General features: G+C 39.9%; 2 protein-coding genes across 6 annotated transcripts in view; one reads left to right on the top strand and one right to left on the bottom strand.

Annotated features, from left to right (window-relative positions):
- The window catches only part of RBKS (ribokinase), a 75,683-nt gene that overhangs the window by 26,850 nt on the left and 26,348 nt on the right, over positions 1-22,485 (top strand). For 4 of the 5 annotated variants that reach the window (XM_030858072.3, XM_070046865.1, XM_060309518.1 and 1 more), the window contains 3 exons: positions 1,046-1,210; positions 9,084-9,175; positions 14,314-14,502. In XM_030858072.3, coding sequence (XP_030713932.2) covers positions 1,046-1,210; positions 9,084-9,175; positions 14,314-14,502 — 446 coding nt within the window. The remainder of the gene's footprint in view (positions 1-1,045; positions 1,211-9,083; positions 9,176-14,313; positions 14,503-22,485) is intronic. The other variant, XM_030858073.3, reaches the window with a different exon arrangement.
- Positions 1-22,485, bottom strand: part of MRPL33 (mitochondrial ribosomal protein L33) — a 64,542-nt gene that overhangs the window by 7,047 nt on the left and 35,010 nt on the right. Inside the window, exons 8-9 of the transcript XR_011377902.1 lie at positions 10,282-10,351; positions 9,256-9,347 (exon numbers count right to left, since the gene is read on the bottom strand). The gene's annotated coding sequence lies outside the window, so the exon portion shown is untranslated. The remainder of the gene's footprint in view (positions 1-9,255; positions 9,348-10,281; positions 10,352-22,485) is intronic.

Raw genomic sequence — 22,485 nt, forward strand, 5'->3', positions numbered from 1 at the left:
AGCCTGCGCGCCACAACTACTGAAGCCCGCGCACCTAAAGCCCGTGCTCCACAGCAAGAGAAGCCACTGCAATGAGAAGCCCACACACCGCAACAAAGAGTAGCCCCCACTCGCCGCAACTAGAGAAAGCCCACACGCAGCAACGAAGACCCAATGCAACCAAAAATAACTTAATTAATAAATTTAAATAAATAAAATTAATGAGATATTTTACCTTCTTTTCTTACAACTTAGTCTTTGAAATCTGCCATGTATTGTACGATTGAAGTACATTGCAGTCTAGACAAGCCACATTTCAAGTGCTCGGTCACCACATGTGGCTTGTGCTCATGACTACCGTATTGGACAGCACAGCTCCTGAGAGTTCACCTGACAGAGAAAATGCTCCACCACGCCTCCCTCACTTGCGTGGGATTGTAGAGAGTGGGTCCAAGTGATAAGCATACAAGATTCCTTAGTCCTGCTTCTGTTTGATCTAGTACAGTATAGGCCAAATATCACTCTCTCCCTGCCTTAAGTTATCTCATATAGTTTTTCATGTTTGATATCATAAAATGTGTTTTGATTTACAAAATCACTTTTCTGAATACCCTGGGGTACACACATGAACTGACTGCGTGTTAAAGAGCATGAGTTTTTCGCATTAAGCAAGCTGATTCCTATTTATACTCATCATTATGACCTCTGTCATTTAGGATTCAGAATCTTTACCACAGATATTGTACCAGCCATGTCCCATAAGAGAAAATTTTTAAGTATGTTATATATAATTCATCAGCTAATATTCTTTGTAAATATATAAGAAGGGAAATCTTTTGTTTTAGATTTTTTCTCAAGATGATCCGAATAATGTGATACCTACAGAGATGTAAAGGAAGATCCATTAGGAATACGAAATTTAACCTGAATGGCTTAGAAATGCTAGAATTAATACTTACAACACATTTTATATATAATGACTTTCTAAGGGTGATTGTAACATTGCAGGATGTCGTTGCTTGGTTTTGCTTGATTTTTAATATAAACATGTAGAAATTCTTTATAGGCCAGAATATCATCGTTATAGTGGCTGGAGCAAATTTACTTTTGAATACTGAAGACCTGAGGGAAGCAGCCAGTGCCATTAGCAGAGCCAAAGTAATGATCTGCCAGCTAGAAGTAACTCCAGCAGCTTCTCTGGAAGCCCTGAGAATAGCCCACAGCAGTGGAGGTAATTCTACACATTTGTCCTTCTTTCTGTAAAAGCTTTTATCACTGTCTCAGTGAAAGTTAACCTTTCAAGTTAAGCAAAGCCATACTTTTTCTGCAGTAAAATATTCTTTCTCCCATCTGTGAGATTCACTGTCTTCCTGTAGTTCTCGATAATGTTAGAAAACCTTAAAAATAGTGAAAAAATAACATGAGTAGCATTTCTGATATTTTGAAATACAAATCTCCAATCTAGTTAGCAGAAATAATTCAGGTAGTAACTAGAATCTTTGAAGCAGCCCATTGTCCAAGATACACTCTAAGTAGTAGAATGAGTTCCATTCTGACAAGCAGAGGTTAAGCTGCAGGTCATGTATAATCACTGCCCAGGTACATTTGGGTAAATATCTCAAGGAACTGAAGATTTGTTCTTTCTCCTTTTTGTAAAACTTTATTGTCTTTTCTATAAACTACAAAAGATTATTTATATGTAATATTTTCTTTGTTGTCAGTGTCCTTTAAGCAGCTTTTTGTTTTGTTTGATCTTTGACTTTGGAAATTTTCAAACACACAAAAGCAGGCAGAATTGTATAAGGAAACCCATCACCCAGCTTCAACAGTCATCGACTCGTGGCTAATCTTGATTCATCTGTTCTCCCACCCACTCCCCTTCTCTCAACCCCAGCACATAACCAACTTTTTAAAACTCCAGATAGTTTCTTTCTGTTTGCTTCTTTTTTACCACCGACTAGTGGGGAAAGTGTCTTCTGAGTTAGAATCCCATTTCTGTTCCTTGTTAGCTTTGTGGTCTTAGCAGAATTATCTGATTTTTCTGAGCCTTGTCTGTTAAATGCATACAGAAATACTCCCCTACAGAATTGGTCTAAGAATGAAATAAAATATGATGCCAAGAATGGTGTAGTACTTCTCAGTAAACACCAATTTTCTTTTCTCTTTCACGTCTCTCTTTAAATTAAAATTAGGATAATATCCTGATCTCAGCACTCTTTGGTCAAAAAAATCAAAATAAAAAGTAGCCACTCTAAGACAGTGGCTTCTCCTTGATATTGTGGCCATAGTTCTGTGAATTATACTAAGAAGGAAATAGGGAGAGAACCACATTGACTTTTCCAGATAAAACTTTCTCATCAAGATACAAAACCAAAAAAAAGAAGAAGAAAAAGAACAGTAAGTGTGTGTATGTATCTGTGTGTTTATATAAGTGATTCTCTCAAAGTGTATAGTGTTCTACATAGCAATAAATGGAAAATAAGTTACTGAAATGATTTTGTGGAGAATTTTAAAATGTATGTCCTGATTTAACAAATTTCCTCTTGGCAAAACAACATGCTGTGGCAAATTCTCACTGACATTTAATGTATTTTTAATGGACTCGAAGCTGTCAGAAAGAATTTTAAGCCAAAACCCATTTGGTTACATTTTCTCAGGGTGTCACAGATAAAGTCTAAGGCTTATGGTGAGCATTCTCTGCAATGACTGCACTCATCGTAATCAGGTGATGTGAGTACACCGTGCCACTTCATTCATGCTCCTGTCTTTCCTTGTACAGGTCAAAGTATATTCTCATGGAACTTCTTTTTTTCCTACTGTCCCTTGCTTCTCAGAGATGACTGTTCCCTCTGTCCTAGTCTAATGGCCTGTCACCTACCCATCTTGTGGCAGAGAGAAAGGTACAGGAACCACAGTTGAGGAGCTAACCTCTCACAGGTGAGGCTAGAGTTACCCGGAGGGACAGGCAGCCTGACTCGGGCTGTCATTTGTGTGTGTGGGGGTGTCCAGCAATGCCTCCTCCATCACCTGCCAGGCAGTTCTTCTAGTCGAGGAGCTGGAGGATCTGGGGCATCAGGAATGGGTGGGGGTAGGTGATGGAGGGCCAAAGATCACCTAGCCTACTTCACATTGTTACTGAGAGCCAGCATGCCTAAGTAGTGATTCTGCATGATCTTTCTTATATAGTAATATTGGAAGTAGTAATTCCTGCACTTATATGTACTTTACAGTTTATAAAGCACTTTCATATATATTTGATCCTCAGAAAAACCTTATGACAAAAATATGGCAGGCATTCTTCTCCCAGATTGAAGGGGAGAAGACAGACTCGGAGAGGTTAAGTAATTAGCTCAACCAAGGTCACTGTAGAAACCAGGATTCCAGACTCCAAGACCCAAGTTCTGTATCCTAGAGCACATTTTAAGTAAAGAAACTGCCACATCCCATTGATATCAAGGAACTGAGCCTTTATGAAGTGTCTCTAGAAAAGTGAAATCCATGAATTGTAACAATGCCCAACATGTAGCCTAAGCTTTGAGTGTTATTACTGCTCCAGTCACAGAGACAAGACCCTAGAGTGTTCTCAGCAATGTGTCCCCTATCTGCAAATGCCCATGCACACAGGAGCCTCTGTCTAGAACTCAACTGGTCCCCATTTGGTAGTTACCAGTCAGACACAGCTTAGATTTTATACTATGAGTGGTATGTGTGTGTGTGTGTGTGTTTGAATTTAATGCATCTTCATTCTCACCTGAGAGAAGAGTGGTATAATGAAAGGAGCACTGATTTGGGAGTCATGAAGTACGGCTTTGAATTCAGAATCAATCACTTACCAAATAGGGGTCCTCATGCAAGTAAGTCAGTTCCTTGCACTGAGCCTCATTTTATTCTGTGAAACAAGGGAATTGGACTGAGAGCCCTCACAGTTCCTCAGTGTCACAATGTGAGAATGGGCTGATCACAGAGCAGGCCCGGCAGAGCATAAAGACCTGTTGAGTGCTGAGTGTCCTGTCCATTACCCCACAAGGCTGCATATGTGCTAATCAGCATTATTCCATCTACAAGGAAGATGGTAAAATCCATGTCTCATCATCATCTATGGGTTTATTATCACAACTCCCTTATCTATATACTTATCTGTGTACTTACAAGCAGTGACGTTTGAATTAAACACATTGTATAACTGGATTATGTATCAGTTGTTAAAATACAGAGGAAAAGACCCCCCGTCTTCATCTTTGAATATACTTTCTCAGAAATCGCTCTCTTTACCAAAATGAAACATTGGTTTTAAACAGCACCTGCAACACCAAAAATGACTTGGGAGCCCTCTACAGCCCCCTCCTCTCTAGGTCACAGTGGTGTGAGGTAGGCCCACGGCAGAGCTGGTGGTACAGCTGCTTGTGATGAAATTATGCCTGTTGGTTCTGGTCTTTATATCCATTTCAAAGCAAATGGGACATTACAGGAACAATTATAAATAATTGAGATTGTAAGATCGCCAAGATTAAACTCTAGGTAGGATACAAAATATCTTTTAATGACACTTTAGTCCTTTTCCATTTGGCAAACAGAATTTCTTGGCTGGCCACCTTGACTTTCACAATAACATGGTCCAGCACATAGCCCAAGCTTTGGGTGTTTTTGATGGTCAAGTCACAGAGAAGAACCTCTAGAGTGGGAGACTACCAAGCCAGTGTTTTGGGTAGCCCAACCTTCCTATGGTTTCTTTACTTAGGGTGATTTTCTTCCCCTGTTTCTCTGAGCTCGTTATTAGGGCCTTCTTAACTGTCCAGCCCCCTGCCCTCCATGGTGACATCATTAAGAGCTTCCACCTCATTTTCCTGTCTTTGCGCCTGTACAATTGCCTCCCTGGGCCTCACCAGTTCCGCACTGACATTATTGCACCAGCCATTGACATGCTGTTAAGACAACTGGGAGTTTAGTCCGTCATACATTGTAATGAATAATAATTACTGTTGGGTGCTGTCAGTCACCTCTGCAACTCCAAGTTACTCCATGGTACATCCTGTGTTCTCTAGTTTTGCATGGTTCCAGGATGACATCAGTTTTTTTTTTTTCATCTTGACTATTACAAATTTGCATGCTTCTTTGATGAACTACATCTACTAGTTCTTCACTTTTTTTTCATCATGGTAAAGTATTCATGCTTATTTATGGTAGCATGAGCCAAAGAGACTCCTTTCTTTATGGTATTTTCACTTTTCCCCTAAATTTAGTTATTAGACTCTAAGCCTATGTATCCAGTTTCTTTTGGTAAGAATGCTTTCCCTTGGTAAGATACAGGCAAATAAGATTTGCTTGATTTTTATACAGTATTTACAGTCAAATTAAATTGTAGAATTTGTCAATCCAGCAGTTGTTGCTTAAAATTCAATGTCACTGTTTCTTTAAAATTTGTTTTTGGGACTTCCCTGGTGATGCAGTGGTTAAGAATCCTCCTGCCAATGCAGGGGATACGGGTTCGAGCCCTGGTCCGGGAAGATCCCACATGCTATGGAGCAACTAAGCCCATGTGCCACAACTACTGAGCCTGCGCTCTAGAGCCAGCGAGCCACAACTACTGAGCCCACGTGCCACAACTACTGAAGCCCACGCACCAAGAGCCCGTGCTCCTCAACAAGAGAAGCCACTGCAATGAGAAGCCTGTGCACCACAATGAGGAGTAGCCCCTGCTTGCCACAACTAGAGAAAGCCCATGTGCAGCAACTAGGACCCAGCACAGCCAAAAATAAATAAATAAAAAATTTTTTTAATTTGTTTTTATTGTGAAAAATTTCAAGTATGGTAAACTCATATATACTCTCATTTAGCTTCAACAATTATCAACACTTGGCCAATCTTGTTTCATCTATACCCCAACTTATTACTCCCATCCCCCATTGCAACCTTGGATTATTTTGAAGCAAAACCCAGACATTACATCATTTCACTCACAGTGTACTCATTTTTTCTTTTTTTTAATCTGTTGTGTATCTATTCACTAGCAATTCTTTTTTTTTAATTAATGAATTTATTTATTAATTTTTGGCTGCGTTGGGTCTTTGTTGCCGCACGCCGGCTTTCTCTAGTTGCAGCGAACGGGGGCTACTCTTTGTTGCGGTGCACAGGCTTCACATTGCGGTGGCTTCTCTTGTTGCGGAGCACAGGCTTTAAGCACGCGAGCTTCAGTAGTTGTGGCACACAGGCTTAGTTGCTCCGTGGCATGTGAGATCTTCCCAGACCAGGGATTGAACCCGTGTCCCCTGCATTGGCAGGCAGATTCTTAACCACTGTGCCACCAGGGAAGCCCATGTACTCGTTTTTTGATGTGAGATATTATATATATTTTAAGAATTATGTCTTTGCATGATGTATAGCAGTTAATCTGTGGTCAGATTTATTCTCAGCCTTTTGTAACTACGTACTTATTAGTTTAGTGAGTAACCTCTCAGACTTTTCTATGTAAGTGTATACATGTAAATACACATATAGTTATGTTTTATTTGTTTTGTTCAAAGTGAGGGAGATCCTACCATAGACTTTATTCTAAAACTGCCTTTTTCACTTATAAATAAATTATAGAAGTCTTTATGTGGCAAAACAGAGATCTGCTTCATTCTTTTGAACAGCAGCAGGGCATTCCATTGGATGTATGTGTCATAATTTTTTATCAACTCTGATAGATACTTAGGTTTCTTTTGGTTTTTTTTCTGTTACAAGCAGAGCTGAATGAGCATCACTGTACTTCATCTTTGCAGGCCTGTGTATGTCTGTAGGACAGGGTTAGAAAAGGAATTGCTGGATCAAGGATCTTTTAGGATAAAATGGAACTTTTATAAGAAGAGTGGCTCTACCCTATGGTTGCATACTGATAGCTTGCTCTAACTTGTGCTCAGAGCTGCTGAGCGCAGCTTTGAGGATCAGATTAGGTGAGCAATGGTGTTTCAATTTAATGCTTGAGGAAAATAGGGAACAACATATTTATTTTGAAAACCTAAAAAGTAAATGGGTGTGTTAGAATGCTGGGCAATGATGGCTTTTATGCATAATTGACATCTCTGAGACCTTGCAGAAGCGGGAAAACCAATGAGAGAGATTTTTGCCAGGCTAAAAACTCCATCAGAAGGCAGAAGAGATGGGTGGACAGGCGGGTGTGTTGGGCTATGGGTAAAGGACAATATAATAACAGTAATAATCCTTTATTTTTGTACAACACTTCATAGTTTACACAGGGCTCTTACATCCATGTTCTAATTTAAGCCTCACAATAACCCTGTGCAAAAATATGAGCAGCCAAAAATATACCATAGAATTTCTGTGGGTGGACATTCTGGATTCTAAAATAATGAAAATATGGGAATAGTGTTAGCCTATAAACCACTGGACGAGACCCACTGACTGAACCAAAATGTTAAGTAAGACCAAAGAAGGTGCAGCAGTAGATTAGCTAGCCTCCCCAGGCAGAAGTAGTGGACAGCTTCCACTAGTCACATGCTGATACACATCTCCCTAAGAATGTGGAATGCATCAGCGCCAAACTAGCCATGGAAGAGCCACGTGGAGAACTTGTCAATGTGCATGCTCACTGACCTTACCCCCAGAGATTCTGATTCAGTGGGTTTGAGGTGGAGCCCAGAAGTCAGGCATCTTAATAAGCTATCCTAGTGAGGCTGATATGCAGCCAAGTTGGTGAACCACTGTTCTAGAAGAGTCTCTGGGGACTGCAGCTAGAGAGTTTTACTCTATGAGTCTATAGTAAATTAAGGTTACTAAACACACATAAGTCAGTGGACCTGGGTAGAAGAAAGAAGACCAACCAATCTAGTTGGGTACTCTGGTGGATAAGTGTTTTGACATAGGGAGAGCTTCCTATGAATATAAGTTCTAAATACTTAAAAAAACAATTTACAAAGTTCCAGAACAAAGGCTGTTTTTAAATATTGTGAATTGCCATGGGGGGCTTGTGTTGCTATGGACAAAGTCCTGGCCTAGAGAGGCAACCACTTTAGAAACGACCAAACCCTGGACTTCAAGCTGGAGGACCCTGGGTAGGGACCCAGCTTAACCATCTCCCAGTGTTAGGACCTTAGACTGACCTCATCTCTCTGAGGTTCACTTTCCTCCTCTGAAAAATGTACTTCTTCTAACACTGCAATGGCCGTGTTCTTATTTTTCCTCTTTCTGCTGTCCCCATCCATCCTCCTCTTGTAGTCTGAGCTAGCTCTTAGCCTCTGATTGAATTTCTCCTCCTTTATCAACCTTTCCTTTACGTTCCCAGATTGCCCACAGAAGCCAAGACTATAAGCTTTTGTGTGAATGTGTATGTTTGCATGAGTAAGTGCAACATATTTGGAAGACATACATAGGTGTTCAAAACGTGGATATGTACATGAACTTCCTACTTACCATTCTTACCAGGAAATTTTTAAGCTCTTCATTGTTTCCTTTCTATCATCTCTTTTTCACTTTCCTGGAAAATGGATTTATGAACTAGCCTTGCATCTAAGCACTCACAGTAACCCACAAAAATGTTCACCAGCCTGCATGTTCACATTTATACATGTCCTTTCATGCCACAACATTCAAATTTTTCTTTAATGTTCTTGTTGTCCTTTGCCATAACTTTGTAATCACCTTAGTTGTAAATATTGATGCTTGCCCTTGAAGCTGAAATGTTGTAAAGTAAAAAGTAGAGCAAATGGACATAACAAGGAATTGCTACTAGGCTATCACAGAGATTGAGGATCCAGACTTTTCTACATCTGTAACTAAGTTGATTTTTTTTTTTTTTTTGCCGTACACGGGCCTCTCAGTGTTGTGGCCTCTCCCGTTGTGGAGCACAGGCTCTGGACGCTCAGGCTCAGCGGCCATGGCTCACAGGCTCAGCCGCTCCGCGGCATGTGGGATCTTCCCGGACCGGGGCACGAACCCGTGTCCCCTGCATCGGCAGGTGGACTCTCAACCACTGCGCCACCAGGGAAGCCCTGATTTTTAATCTAATGGAGAAAATGGTTGTACTTGGGGATTTCCCTTACTCAATGTCCATAAATGCACCATGTTAAAAACGATAACCACTGAACCCCTTTTTCACTCCTTTGTAGTAAAAACACTGTTCAACCCAGCGCCTGCCATTGCTGACCTAGACCCCCAGTTCTACACTCTCTCAGATGTGTTCTGCTGCAATGAAAGTGAGGTAAGGATGGAAGGTTTTGCTCATTCCTTGAGAAACCAAAAGACTCATGTACGTGGATAAAGCAAAGAATCAGGACTTACCTCATCAACTTGACTGCATGTGAATTCTTGGGCATAATGAAAACAGATTTTTTTGGATGACTGGGATGTAGAAAAAAGGACACTAGTGAGTCCTAGAAGAAAAAGGATTCCCTGAGTCATACCCATAATTGGGCATTTATCAAACCTCAGCTAATTTTAGTCCCCACCCTGCCCTCATACGATTAGTTTCTGTTTTCTTTTTTAATCATTCCATATTGTATGGACTAATTACTGTTAGTATTAGAGTTGCCAGAGATAGCAAACAAAAATACAGGATGCCCAGTTAAACTTGAATTTCAGGTAAATAAGGAATAATATACTAAACATACCATAAAATTATTTGTTGTTTATCTGAAAGTCAAGTATAACTGAGAGTCCTATGTTTTATCAAGCAGTGCTAACTAATGTACAACACTGGAGCATTTGCATTCTGTTGTGAAGACCCTGTGATTACACTGGTGGACAGACAGAGGTTCTCCATTGATGCATGGGAAGCCCTGGTGGCCACTCTGTTAGGGGAGCACCGTCTCAGTCCACCTGAGGGTCATAATGTATATATCTGCATAAAATCTCTATCAATATATTCATATTGTGCCATTCTAAAGCATTTTAGGAAGAAAATTTCAATATTTTCCCTCTTATAGGCCAAACAGTATTAGACCAGCACTCTCCTCCAACACCGGGAGGCAAGACATATTATACAATGCAACATACAGAGAAAGTTTATAATTAACGAACTATTAGTTTTTCATTTGGTGCAAAGGCTGAATGAAGGTTTCTAGGATTTCCTGACCTGCCTTTTTATTAACTTCATCTCTCAGAACATAAAGGAAATAAGAAAGAAGACTGCAACAAGGAAGCTAATTTTAAGAAGCCACAATAGGTTATGCAATATTTTTGAGCAACCACCATGGCCAGGCATTGTGCTAGGAAACAGGAATTGCTGGAGAGAGTGACCATTTCACAGTAAGAAGTTAGATTACCCTCCATGCCAAACTGGCTTAGATTTCCCTGCTAGATACTTACAGAGCATCTCTAATGATTCTTCAAGCACTCATCACAGCTTGGACTGCTTGTTCAATACCTCTGTCTTCTCCTGGGAAAGAACAGACATCTCTTATTCACTGTTGTATCCCAATGGCTATCTATTGCTGTATAATAAATTACCCCCAAATCTAGTAGCTTACAACAACAGGAATTATTTATTGTCTGTCATGGTATCTGTGCATCAGGAATTGAGACAGGACACAGTATGGCTTGTTTCTCCTCTACGATATCTGGGGTCTCATCTGGAAGACTCAAAGACTGGAATCATCTGAACCTTCTTTCACTCACATGCCTGCTAGTTGATGCTGGCCATTGGCCAGAACACTTACACATGGCTTCTGCTTGTGGCCTGGGCTTCCTCACCATATGGAAGCGAGGTTCCAACAAGATACAGTCTCCTGAGAAGGGGTGAGGGAGAGAGAGCGCAAGAGCCTGGCAGAAGACATGGTGGCTTTTATGACTTAGCTTTGGAAGTCACACAGCATCTCTTCTGGCCCACTCTATTGATTGACGTAGGAAAGTCCACCCTGGTACCCCACCTCTCAATAGAAGGTTGTCATTGTCACAGTGTGAAAAGAGCATGTATGATGTGATATATATTGATAGTTATCTTTAGAAATTATCATCTGTTATATTGTACTCTGCACAGAGTTGGCACCTAGTAAATGCTTATTGAATGAATGAATAAATGAATGAACTCTGGTCTTTAAGGAAATTGATCTCAAAGGGAACTCTACTCAATACTCTGTGATGACCTATATGGGAATAGAATCTAAAACATAGTGGATATATGTATATGTGTGGCTGATTCACTTTACTGTACAGCAGAAACTAACACAGCATTGTGAATCAACTATACTCCAATAAAAATTAATTTTAAAAAACGTAATAGAAAAAAGAAAAATTTTTAAAGCTTAACATTCTCATAGATGACTTCTAATCATGATAACAATGTAAATTCATGCTTTAAGATATTCCCTCTGTGCCACACACAAACCATTGATATATAAATACTAAAAGAGACAATGAAAATATACTCACAAGCTCAAAAACAAGATAAATAACTCCACAGATCAGAAATGGAACAGAATCACAGAGATCCAGCCTTGGGTGTGCTGTACTCCAGTCCCAGAAGCTGGCATAGGTGTGTGGAAGTTTGCCTCCCATGGGTAATGGGCACTGCAAGTGTGCCACTCATAGGAGACTGGAGCAGTGCCCAGGCTAGAAACCAGAGATGCTGGGCTAAGGCTTCCCTGCTAAGGAAAAAGAGTGGAAGAAGCTGCTATGCCTGCTGCTTGAGGCTATAACATATAGAAAGCTCCCAACCTGCAGAGACAGGAGGACAGAGAGCCTGCCTCTGATCAGGAAGAAAACCAAGCCAACTGATGACTTAGTGACTGGATTGGCAGTTAGTACCAGTACCCCCCAGAACAGGAACTCTCTGTTGCCGACCTAACACCTGGCTCTGGTTTAGAGACCCTTGGGGACCTAGTGGATGCAGCTGTAAAACCACTAGAAAGGCAGGGATAAACCTGATTGGAGTGAAATGTGCAGACTCTCCAACTCACTGCGAGCAGAGTGAGCCTGCAGATGAAGAAATGTACTGCTGCTAGAGATCCAGCAAAATCAACAATCTGAAGAGAAATTTGCCCAAGATGAAATTCAAATAATAAAACAATGCAAGAAGACTTTAAAATAAGTATGATTAAGACTCTCATTCTTTAAAAAAGGAGAAGAAATTGTGAAAGAAAAACAGAAAAACAGTCTGTGAATATGAAAACCAACCAATTAGAAGTCCTGAAAATGAAAAAGTCATTGAAAAATTGTTAAAGCACTCATTAGAAAGATAAACATCAGACATGAACTGAAAGAGAATCTTGATCAATTCACCTGGAGGTAGAAAACTCAATTCACCTAGAAAATAGCATGGAAAGAAAAATAGTTTTAACTGTTAAAGAGGAAGTTAGCAGCCTGAGAGGCTTCAACATGTGTCAAATTGGAATGAAGGAAGAAGAGAACGGAGGGAACTGAAGAGAAGCTATGTTAGAGGGAAAACTGCAAGGAGTTTTCTAGAACTGAGAAAAGGCATGAGCTCTCAAAAGATCAGAAGTGTGTTAAAAGTACCACATAAGATAAATAAATATAACTTTCTGCTAACATACATTTTAGTGGAACTGCATAAAATCAAGGGGTTTAATAAAGATAAAAATATTTTTACATAGCCAGAGGAAAAAGGATTACATGCTTGTAAAAGGGGAAAATGGAAAAAACCAAAGTGTCCATGAAAAAGAAAACAGATTTTGTTTAAACTGTAGCATATATCTGCAGTATGGAATACAGTGCAGTTTTTTTAGAAAGCTACATATATCAACACAAATTTTAAAATGTTAAGGTGAAAAGTACAATGCTAAATAATATATATGGAAGATATCATTTAACTTCTTTAAAGAAAACTACTGGAAGCAAATAAAGTAAAATTTAATAAAGTAAAATGTATTAAAGGTGGGTGGTAGGTACATGAGTGTTTGTGCATTATTTTTCATGTTCAAGATTTTTCATTAAAGAATAGCTGTTTAAAACGTTTTTAAAAACCAGAAGAAATTGATATTTCTGAAAATAAACTATCCAACTCAACACAAATATCCCAGTAATGAAGATCAATGCAAAACTTATAAAAAGAAAAAAGAAAGTGGCCTCACAGTATAACTCACACAGACTGAAAGAGAGGGTCTATGGAAAAGATGGTAAGGGCGGGGCTGGGGGGTACATGGTCAAGTTAACGAAACACATGCTCCTGGGAAGACTGACACCAAGAATGAGCAGACACTGTGGGATGATTTACAGGCACCAAGAAGGGTTAGTCTGGGCACATTCAGAGCAAGCACAGGAAGGGATATACCCATTCTTAGGAAGAGACAGTATGTGATTAAACTGTATTAGAGAAAAGACAAAATTTGGTTATAAGCTTTCTAAGTCAAAAAGTATCATATAATGCATCTAGTCCAGTGAATTTTCAGCTGCCAATCCCAGAACCATAAAGGTTCCCTGGAGATGCTGGGCGGGTACCTGGGGGATGAGGAAGCAGGGCTGCAGCCCCTCACCCCTACTTCATCCAGAGGATTTTTTATATTCTAGGAGGAAACTACTGATCCTGTCCAAGCCCTACATTTTACAGACTTTATGTGACTTGGGGAAGTTTCCAGAGTTAGTGAGTAGTGGAGGTCTCTGAACATCAGCACATTGCTTTTTCTGCTGTATATCAGAGCCTCTCCTACTCTGCTTCCATTTGCTCAAGCAAAACAAAAGAAATGAGTGGTCTGCAAACTAGTAATATGCAAAAGGCATTATGGCCCAAGAGAAGCCTAAAAGAATTTAAGTGTGAAATTTATGGGTATGATTTATACCAAAAATCATTGGCAGTGGCCCCTTCCTTTCTTCTTTTCCTCCCTCCTCACTTCCCTTATTTCTTTTGTAAAACTCTCTTTGTTCCTCCTTACTCTTTACTATGAAAATCATCACAAATAAGGAAAAGCTGAATGGGCAATACAGTGAATACTCATATCCTCTCCACCAAAAAAGTTGTTAACATTTTGCTGCACTGGCTTCCCCTCTCCCCTGTGTGTATTTATTTTTGTTTTGGTTGAATTATTTGAAAGTTGTAGGCATGATCCCTCACCCCTAAATACTTCAGCTTGCATCTCCTAAGAGGAACCACAATACCATTATCACACCTAGGAAAATTATCAGTAATTCTATACTGTCATCTGATGTTCAGGCCACATTCAAATTTCCCCAGTTGTCCCAAGAATGTCTTTTATAGCTTTTTTGTTGTCATTGTTATTATTGTTTTATTTTACTTATTTTCCTGAGCCAGTATCTACCAAAGTTCCCCACTGCATTGGTTGTTATGAAAAAGAAGGGAGACATCGCCTAGAAAAACAGATCTAATCTAGAAGCAGACCCAGTTACTTATTCTCACCACAGTTTCTTTTCTTTTTGTATGTATTTCAGGCTGAGATTCTGACCAGCCTTGAGGTCAGTAGCCCCTCGGATGCTGGGAAGGCTGCGTTGGTGCTCATGGAAAGGGGCTGCCAGGTTGTAATCATCACCTTAGGTGCTGAAGGATGTGTGATGATGTCACAGAAAGAACCTGTCCCAAAGCACATTCCCACAGAGAACGTCAAGGCTGTGGATACTACGGTAGGTTTTTCAATTTCAGAATCCTTTTTGTCCCTTGAAAATCGTCATTTAGTAACTAAGATACTGTACCTGAATTTTTGGATCATGCGGTAGAGGCCCTTAGAGGTAATATGGGGGAAGCGGACAATCAGGCAGGAGAACTGTATCTTAACCTTTTCTAACCCACTGTAGGACTTTATACAAGTCACTTAACCTCTCTGAGTCAGTTTTCTCATCCATAAAATTGGAATATCAGTAAAATTATAACCATATTACCTATATTCATTCATTCATTAAATATTTATTAAATACCTATTATATGCCAGTCATATATTAGGTGCATATATATAGTGATGAACAAGACAAAGTCTCTGCCCTCATGGGGCCTAGATTTTAAACAATAAACACATCGCTGGGTCTTACAAGCCTCTTGTGTGGAATGAAATCACAAGGACCACTGGTTATTATATTGTAGTAATAATAGCATTACTACGTGCTTACTGTGTCTCTTTCACATACCTCTCATTTAATCTTTACAACAACCATATGAGGCAGGTACTATTATTATCCTCATTTTACAGATTTAGAAACTTGCTCTAGATCCTAATGTAAGGAAGTAGCAGAGCTGGAGGTTCAAAACTAAGACACTTGTGTGAGGTGCTATGTTAAGGACAAGCAGGTTAAGTGGACAAGTCACGGCTACAGAGCAGGGATGAAAAGGAAACAAGTTAGAAAAAGGCTCAGGGTTCCTCTAAAGCTGGGGAAGTAAAAATTATTTGCTTATGGCCTAGACTAGAAAAGTAAGTAAACATCAAGGACAAGAAATTAGAGTTGAGGAAGAATAAAAATTTTAGAGTTTTTACCTATAAGAAACTGACATATTATTATTTATAAAATATGTTTATTTCTTTGCTTAGAAAAGACTTTAAAATGTGGGTCATTTATCAAAAAAAGAAGCCTAAGGGCATCTGATGAAGTTTTAGTTAAGAATATGCATTGAAATAGATAAGTGCAAGGAACGCTTTATTACATGAAATTACATCCTGATTGCCTTTGTGTGTGTGTGTGTGTGTCTTTTTTTTTTTAAGTTACTTACTTATTTATTTTGGCTGCGTTGGGTCTCCATTGCTGCATGCAGGCTTACCCTAGTTGAGGCGAGCGGGGGGCTACTCTTCGTTGCAGTGCGTGGGCTTCTTGCTGCGGTGGCTTCTCTTGTTGTGAAGCACGCGCTCTAGGCGCATGGGCTTCAGTAGTTGTGGCACACAGGTTTAGTTGCTCCATGGCATATGGGATCTTCCCGGCCCAGGGCTCGAACATGTGTTCCTGCATTGGCAGGCAGATTCTTAACCACTGCACCACCAGGGAAGCCCCTGCTTGCCTTTTAAAATGTGTTTTATCAGGAATTTGATAAATTATACTTGGCGATGTTATTCTCATCATATTTATTTATTTCTGAAACCATTAGTTTTTCTGTTTTGTCAAGGACAGTAACCTGAATTTGAGAGATTCCTTATTAGTTCTGAAGTCAATCCTGCATTAGACTAAAACTATTCCAGGTCCTGAACTAAAGCAGAAGAGTTTGTTCTTCTTTTGCTAAAAATAAAACGAAGGGTCCTCATGAAGCTATTGGACCTCTGTGACTGCCCAGAAGTGGCTCAGCCTCTGCTTTCAAAGTCTGTGTCAGTCACGACTCCTTTTGCTCATAAGCACCAGGAACACAACTCAAACGGCTTACACAGAACAAGGGATTTATATGGTGCACATAAGTGGAAGGTTCGAAGGTACGGCAGAATGCAGAAGCTAAACCGTGTCATGAAGACTCACTTGCTCACGCTCTCTCTGTCAGCTCTGCTTGCCTTTTGGTGGGCTTTGAGCTCAGACAGGTGCCCTCCAGGTGGTGGTCACTGGCAGCACCCTACTCACACTGTGCCTCACATCATGCCCCCATCCCCAGTGTCAAATAAAAATCAAAGAACTCTCATAAGAGGATGGGAAATGGATACTGATCAGAGTAAAACCACCCATGCCCACCACAGAACACTCATGTAGAAACGCACTGCTTGGGCATAGGATTAAATGATGGAGAAACTGGCCTTGGAACTGTTCAAATTTGAATCAGTAGTAATAATCCTCAGTAATTTCATGTTGAAGGATTGGATTTCACAGATCATGATGGATTATAACTTTGAGCATCTTATGTACAGCGATGTGCACCAAGGAGGTTTTCACACTTTGCTGATACAGTTTTGTGCTCTTTCATTTGGTTCCTTAGCACTTGCAGTTAATTTCTAGGTTTCAGGAAAGGTGAAACACAGTGAGAGTTCAGAGAGAACAGATTGCTTAATGCTTGGAGGCAGGAGAGAGAAAATGGGATCGGGAAGATCAGGACGCTGGATCGGGATCAGCAGGTTTTTTCTGTAAAGGGCCAGATGGTAAAGTTTTAGGCTTTACAGGCCATATGCATACATGCTCTGCTACAAATACTCAGCTCTACCGTGGTAGCATGAAAGCATCCACAAACAATTTTGTATGCTATTGAAATTAAGTTAGTATTAATCTAAACTAGATTAAGGTGTTAATTGGAATCACCAGTGCAATCACTAAGAAAAGAACCAAAAAAAAAAAAAACACCTAAAAGAAACAAGACGATTAAAATGGTACACTAGAAAATATTTAACAAAAACAAGACGGTAATGGAGGAATAGAGGAATAAAGAAGCTACTGGAAGATATGCTATTGTAAACTGGGATAAAACTAAGACAGGAAGATATGAGATCCAGGAAACAGGTGATGCAACTTAAGAGAGAAGTCAGTGACGATGAAGGAAAGTTCCAGGACAATAGCTATGCAGGAAGCCCGTGCCCCGTCAGTTCAGAGAAGAGCAGGAGCATGGCGGGCTCTGGAAGGAACGTCTCCCGGAAACAAAAAAGAAAAAAGGAAAAAGAAAGCAATAGTGGAATATCCAGATATCCAGTGTGTTTGAATATGCACAAAGATTTTTAGCTCTTGTAGAATTTGAAGATGAAGTAGTAATTAATATGTAGAAAACTGAGGAAATTTTTAAAAAAAGCAAATTTTTTCCTCTAGGTCATCTGGAATCTAAGGGGAAAAGGTATGGTTAAGTAAATATAAATTTTGTACACCACATGGCTATGAATGCATAGTCATAACAATGTAAGTGCCAATTATTGATTTAACCAAAAATAGAGATTATAATCATACTGTGAAAATGGAAAGATAAAGTGAGTGTGTATTTGTGTGCACATAGGGGAAGATAAGAGAATTAAACGCTCATCTTCCATTGTTGGAATTCAAGAGATAATACCTAAAACAGATTTTTTTAAAAGACAACAGTATAAGCATACTACCAGAAATAGAAGATAAAATCAGAAGAAACCAGTAAAAGAATTTAAAGTATTTGCCTCATAGAAATAGGAGTGGAGAGGGATGGGCCATTTACACTTTAAGCTTTGTCTTTTTAAACTATGAATACAGATGGCTTCGATTTTTTTTTTAAGGCAAAACACAATGAGATACCAGTTCACACCCACTAGAATGGCTATAATCAAAAACAGATACTGTTGACTAGGATGTGGAGAAATCAGAACCATCAAACACTGCTGATAGGAATGTAAGATGGTACAGCCACTTTGGAAAATGCTCTGGAAGTGCTTCAAAAAGTTAAATTTAGAGTTACAACAGACTCAGCACTTCTACTTCCAGGTATATAGCCAAGAGAAATTAAAAAAACATATGTTACACAAAACCTTATACACAAATGTTCACACAGCATTATTCATAATAGCCCCAAATTGAAAACAAACCAAATTTTCATCAACAGATAAATGGAGAAACAAATTGTGGTATATACATATGATAGAACATTATTCAGCCATAAAAAGGAATACTGATGCATGATACGGCATGGATGAACATCCAAAACATTACACTAGGTGAAAGAAGTCGGATATAAAAGGCCACATACTGTATGCTTCCATTTATATGAAATATCCAGAGTAGGTAAATCTATCGAAACAGAAAGTAAATTGACAGCAGAGGCTGGAGAGAGGGTAGAATGAGGAGTGACTGCTGATGTACACAGGGTTCCTCTTTGGGCTGATGAAAATGTCCTAGAATTAGATAGTTGTGATGGTTGTACAACCTTGTAGATATACTCAGAACCACTGAATTGTGCACTTTTTTAAGGGTGAATTTTAGGGTATGTGTATGATATCTCAATTGAGAAGACAAAGGACAAACAAAAAGAACAAAAAGGCATTTCACTAATGAGTGGATACTCTCTAGATAAAGAATCTTCTACTTAATTGCTGTACTGAATCTACTGACTGGGCGCTTAACATCCCCCCAGTGGAAGCGAGGTGACACAGGAAACAAGGGTAGTTATTTTCTGGGTGTAGTCTCCCTCAGCTTTTTCATGCTGTCTTTCTCCTCTCGTCCAGCACTCATTATTAAAATTCTTGCCTGTCCTGCACACAACTGTTCAGCTTCTTCATAAGTCTGGTAAAGAGGAGCTAATTCACCTGGTGAGTGAGGAACTCCCAGGGAGGCATTTTCTTCTCAACAGATGGGCTCCTTCCCTTTCCTGTCAGGAGGGTGTCACTTGCTCTCAGGCAGTTTGTAACCTTCTCTCTTTTCTCCTCCTCATCCCTTATGATGTTACACCTTCACAAAACAATCCTGCTGTGCAACCTAAATATAGCCAGTTTTTATTTGCCAATCATACTGGCATGGATGGTGGAAACCCCTTTAGTTAGTTGGCACGTTGTCCACTGGAGACAGCCTGCCCTAGCGGGAGCCATCGCCTGCTCTACGCTGTGCCTCTGCAGACTGCTATATCCAGTTTTGCCTCAGTGTTAATAGTTGGATATATCGCCTCTATTTTTACATCTGTTTTTCCCCTTGTACTAAAGTGAGATGGTGGCAGTAGCTGCAGATGTCCTCGGCTCAGTTTGGAAGACATGACAGATGTGTCTCTTCTCCCATCTCTGGCGCTCATGTCCTCACTCAAGTCCTTGCAACCTGAAGGTCAGGGGCTTTGCCTTCTTGTGTCCATGACTGCACTGAATATTCGCTCCATAGTCAGAGTTACACACATATAAGCATGGTGACACTTTAGGATTACTGTGATAGTGTGATATATTGTAACCTTAATTATCCTTGGCCTATAAGCTCTGTAAAATTCCTGATTTATAAATTTCCTCATGTAAATGGTTAAGTCCTAAAGTCTACACTGACACTCTTAATTTCAAGAATTCAGCCCCTAAGCTAAATCTGTCTTCTCAAGAATCACTCACTTTGTAATAAATCATCATAATTCAGGATATGTAAAGCCAGAGTAATCAAAGGCAAGGGGCAGGGGGGACTCATTGTCCCTATTTTTTATTCCTCTTTCTTTCTATCCATTGCATTTGAGTCGTGTAGTATTCACGGTTATTGGTGAGGCATGAGGCAGCATCAGCCCAGCTGCATGGATGTCCCCAAGGGACAACTTGGGGCTGGAGAAGCAGCTCCAAACTAGAGACTGCACCAGTAGGAAGTGGAATCATTTCAGTCCCAGTTGGCGTGGAAGCACTCATGAGGGCAGGGTGATTGCTGGGGCTGGTGGATTACCCACAGTTTTCCAAGGTAACTCCTCCTTGGTGTATTCCCCCCATCCTGGGGTCTGGCCTTCTGCCATCCAGGCTGCTCACAAGCATAGGCTCCCATTAATCCACTTCTGAGGTACCATCCAGAATGACAGTTCAGTCATCCAACATCCGAAGTGCCATTATTTGCATCTTGGTGTGACCTTCCCCCCAGCCTACACCCTCTTCCCATCCCCAGCCACCTGGCCACTGGAAAGCCAAACTAATTTTGTCAGATGTAAGTAGAACGATTGAATTTAGGTGCTCTCAAAAGATGTTTCTCAACTCCGGCAAACTCAGACACTGTTTCCTGCTGAGCCACAGTCTTGCTGAGAGGACTGAGTACTCACCAGGTCTCCCATGGCACTGCCAGAGGTAGTCTTTGTGACGCTCCTTAAACTGTGGTTCCCCAGCAAACCATTCTTTCTTTCTCCCACCTCCTTCTTTCTGATCAACATGTACATTCCTTGCATTTGTTAATAATTGGTGGAGTTGCTGAGGGGACTTTGTAGCTCAGTAGCCATTTTGTCCTTGAATAGAGATTTTGCACATTTCTGTCCAGAAGCTTCTGTTATAGCCAAAATGTTTGAGTGCCCCTCACTGTTGATTGCCAATACTTCAGAAAGGGTTGGGCCATAAAATACAGTGGGTAAAGAATGATAGAATCTTCGGTGCTAAAGAGGTAACTATAAAATAATAAGACTAACTGTATCTCCATATCAATTTATTATCCAAGAAGTGACTGTTGTTTCCTTCAAATTTTGACTTAGGAGAATTAAGTATATACTGATACTGCCAATACTCAAAGTACCTTGCGAAATGCTCTTTTAGAATTGCTTTGAGAGCCTTCATCACCTTTACCCCACCAGTCACTCTATTATTTTTTTTACTTTCTACTCATGAAATTAATACATGGTTAGTGTTCAAGAGGAGAAAAGAGCAGACAACACAGAAAGGTATAAAAAAGTCCGGGGCCTCCCTGGTGGCACAGTGGTTGAGAGTCCGCCTGCCGATGCAGGGGACACAGGTTCGTACCTCGGTCCGGGAAGATCCCACATGCCGCGGAGCAGCTGGGCCCGTGAGCCATGGCCGCTGAGCCTGCACGTCTGGAGCCTGTGCTCCACAACGGGAGAGGCCACAACAGTGAGAGGCCCATGTACCGCAAAAAAAAAAAAAGTCAGATATTCATGATCCTATCACTTAGATGTAACCACTGTTAACATTTTAGTGTAAATCCACCTAGATTTTTCTATGCATAATTTTGAATATCTGTACTTTGGAATATCTGTTAACAGCAAACTTGAATATTTGCAACAGCAGAGGATTAATGTGTGTCATTATGGGAAGGCTCTACATCCCCCAAAATAAATGAAACATTTCCTTAGAATAAAGTAAGTAGGCAATTCACTGAAGAAGAAATACGAAAGATAAAGAAATGAGACACTGTTCAACCCTACAAGAAATTAGGAATATGCAAATCAAAATAACAGTGAGATTCCCTTCATTGCCCATCAGGTCAACAAAAAATAAAGACTAATAATGTCAAAGTCCAAACAAATTGGAAAAACACATGCTCTCATATAGTTCTGGTGGGAGTATAAATTCATAGAATGTTTTTGGAAGGTAATTTGACAATACCAATTTTTAAAATACGTTTTCCCTTTGACCCAGTATATCTCTTTCTAAGAATCTGTCCTACAGAAGTATTCACATATATAAATATTTGTACAAGAATGTTTATTTCAGCTTTGTTTGTAATAACCAAAAAATCGATTAGACAGGTCTACATAATCATCAGTAGGAGAAGGTCAAATGATAATAGTATGGTACCATTGATTTAAAAATAAAATAAAATAAGCCTAGCTATCTGTAAGTAAAAGTATAATTTAAAATCCAAAACAAACAAAACCACCAAACTTTCCCATTACTCATGGGAAGGGGAACAGGATGGGGGATAGGAAAGTGTTGAAAAGGAGGACCTCTGCATTCTGCTCCATATTCTTCTGAATTGTTTGCATTTTTCCATAAACCTGTATTTTTCACGTATTACTTTGAAATTTGGAGTAAAGATGATTTGGGGACATAGCAAAAAACTATTTGGAGCCACATCTAGCAAGTAAGATAGGTGATATCCTTTCTCAAAGGGCAAACTGGGCATTATTTTCACAAAGGAGCCAAATTAGCCACTGTTCACTCTTGATCTCATAAAGAACCTCTCAAGCTTTCCCAAACCTCTATATGTGGAGGCTGAGTAGCCCTTTGACTTAGGATGACCTCTGAATGGAGAGTCCTGATGCCAAAGAAATAGATCCACATGGCTTTCAGATCCACAGCACTTCAGCCTCTGTAAATCTGGATA

Source organism: Globicephala melas, chromosome 12, assembly GCF_963455315.2.
Source record: "Globicephala melas chromosome 12, mGloMel1.2, whole genome shotgun sequence".
NCBI lineage: Eukaryota > Metazoa > Chordata > Mammalia > Artiodactyla > Delphinidae > Globicephala > Globicephala melas.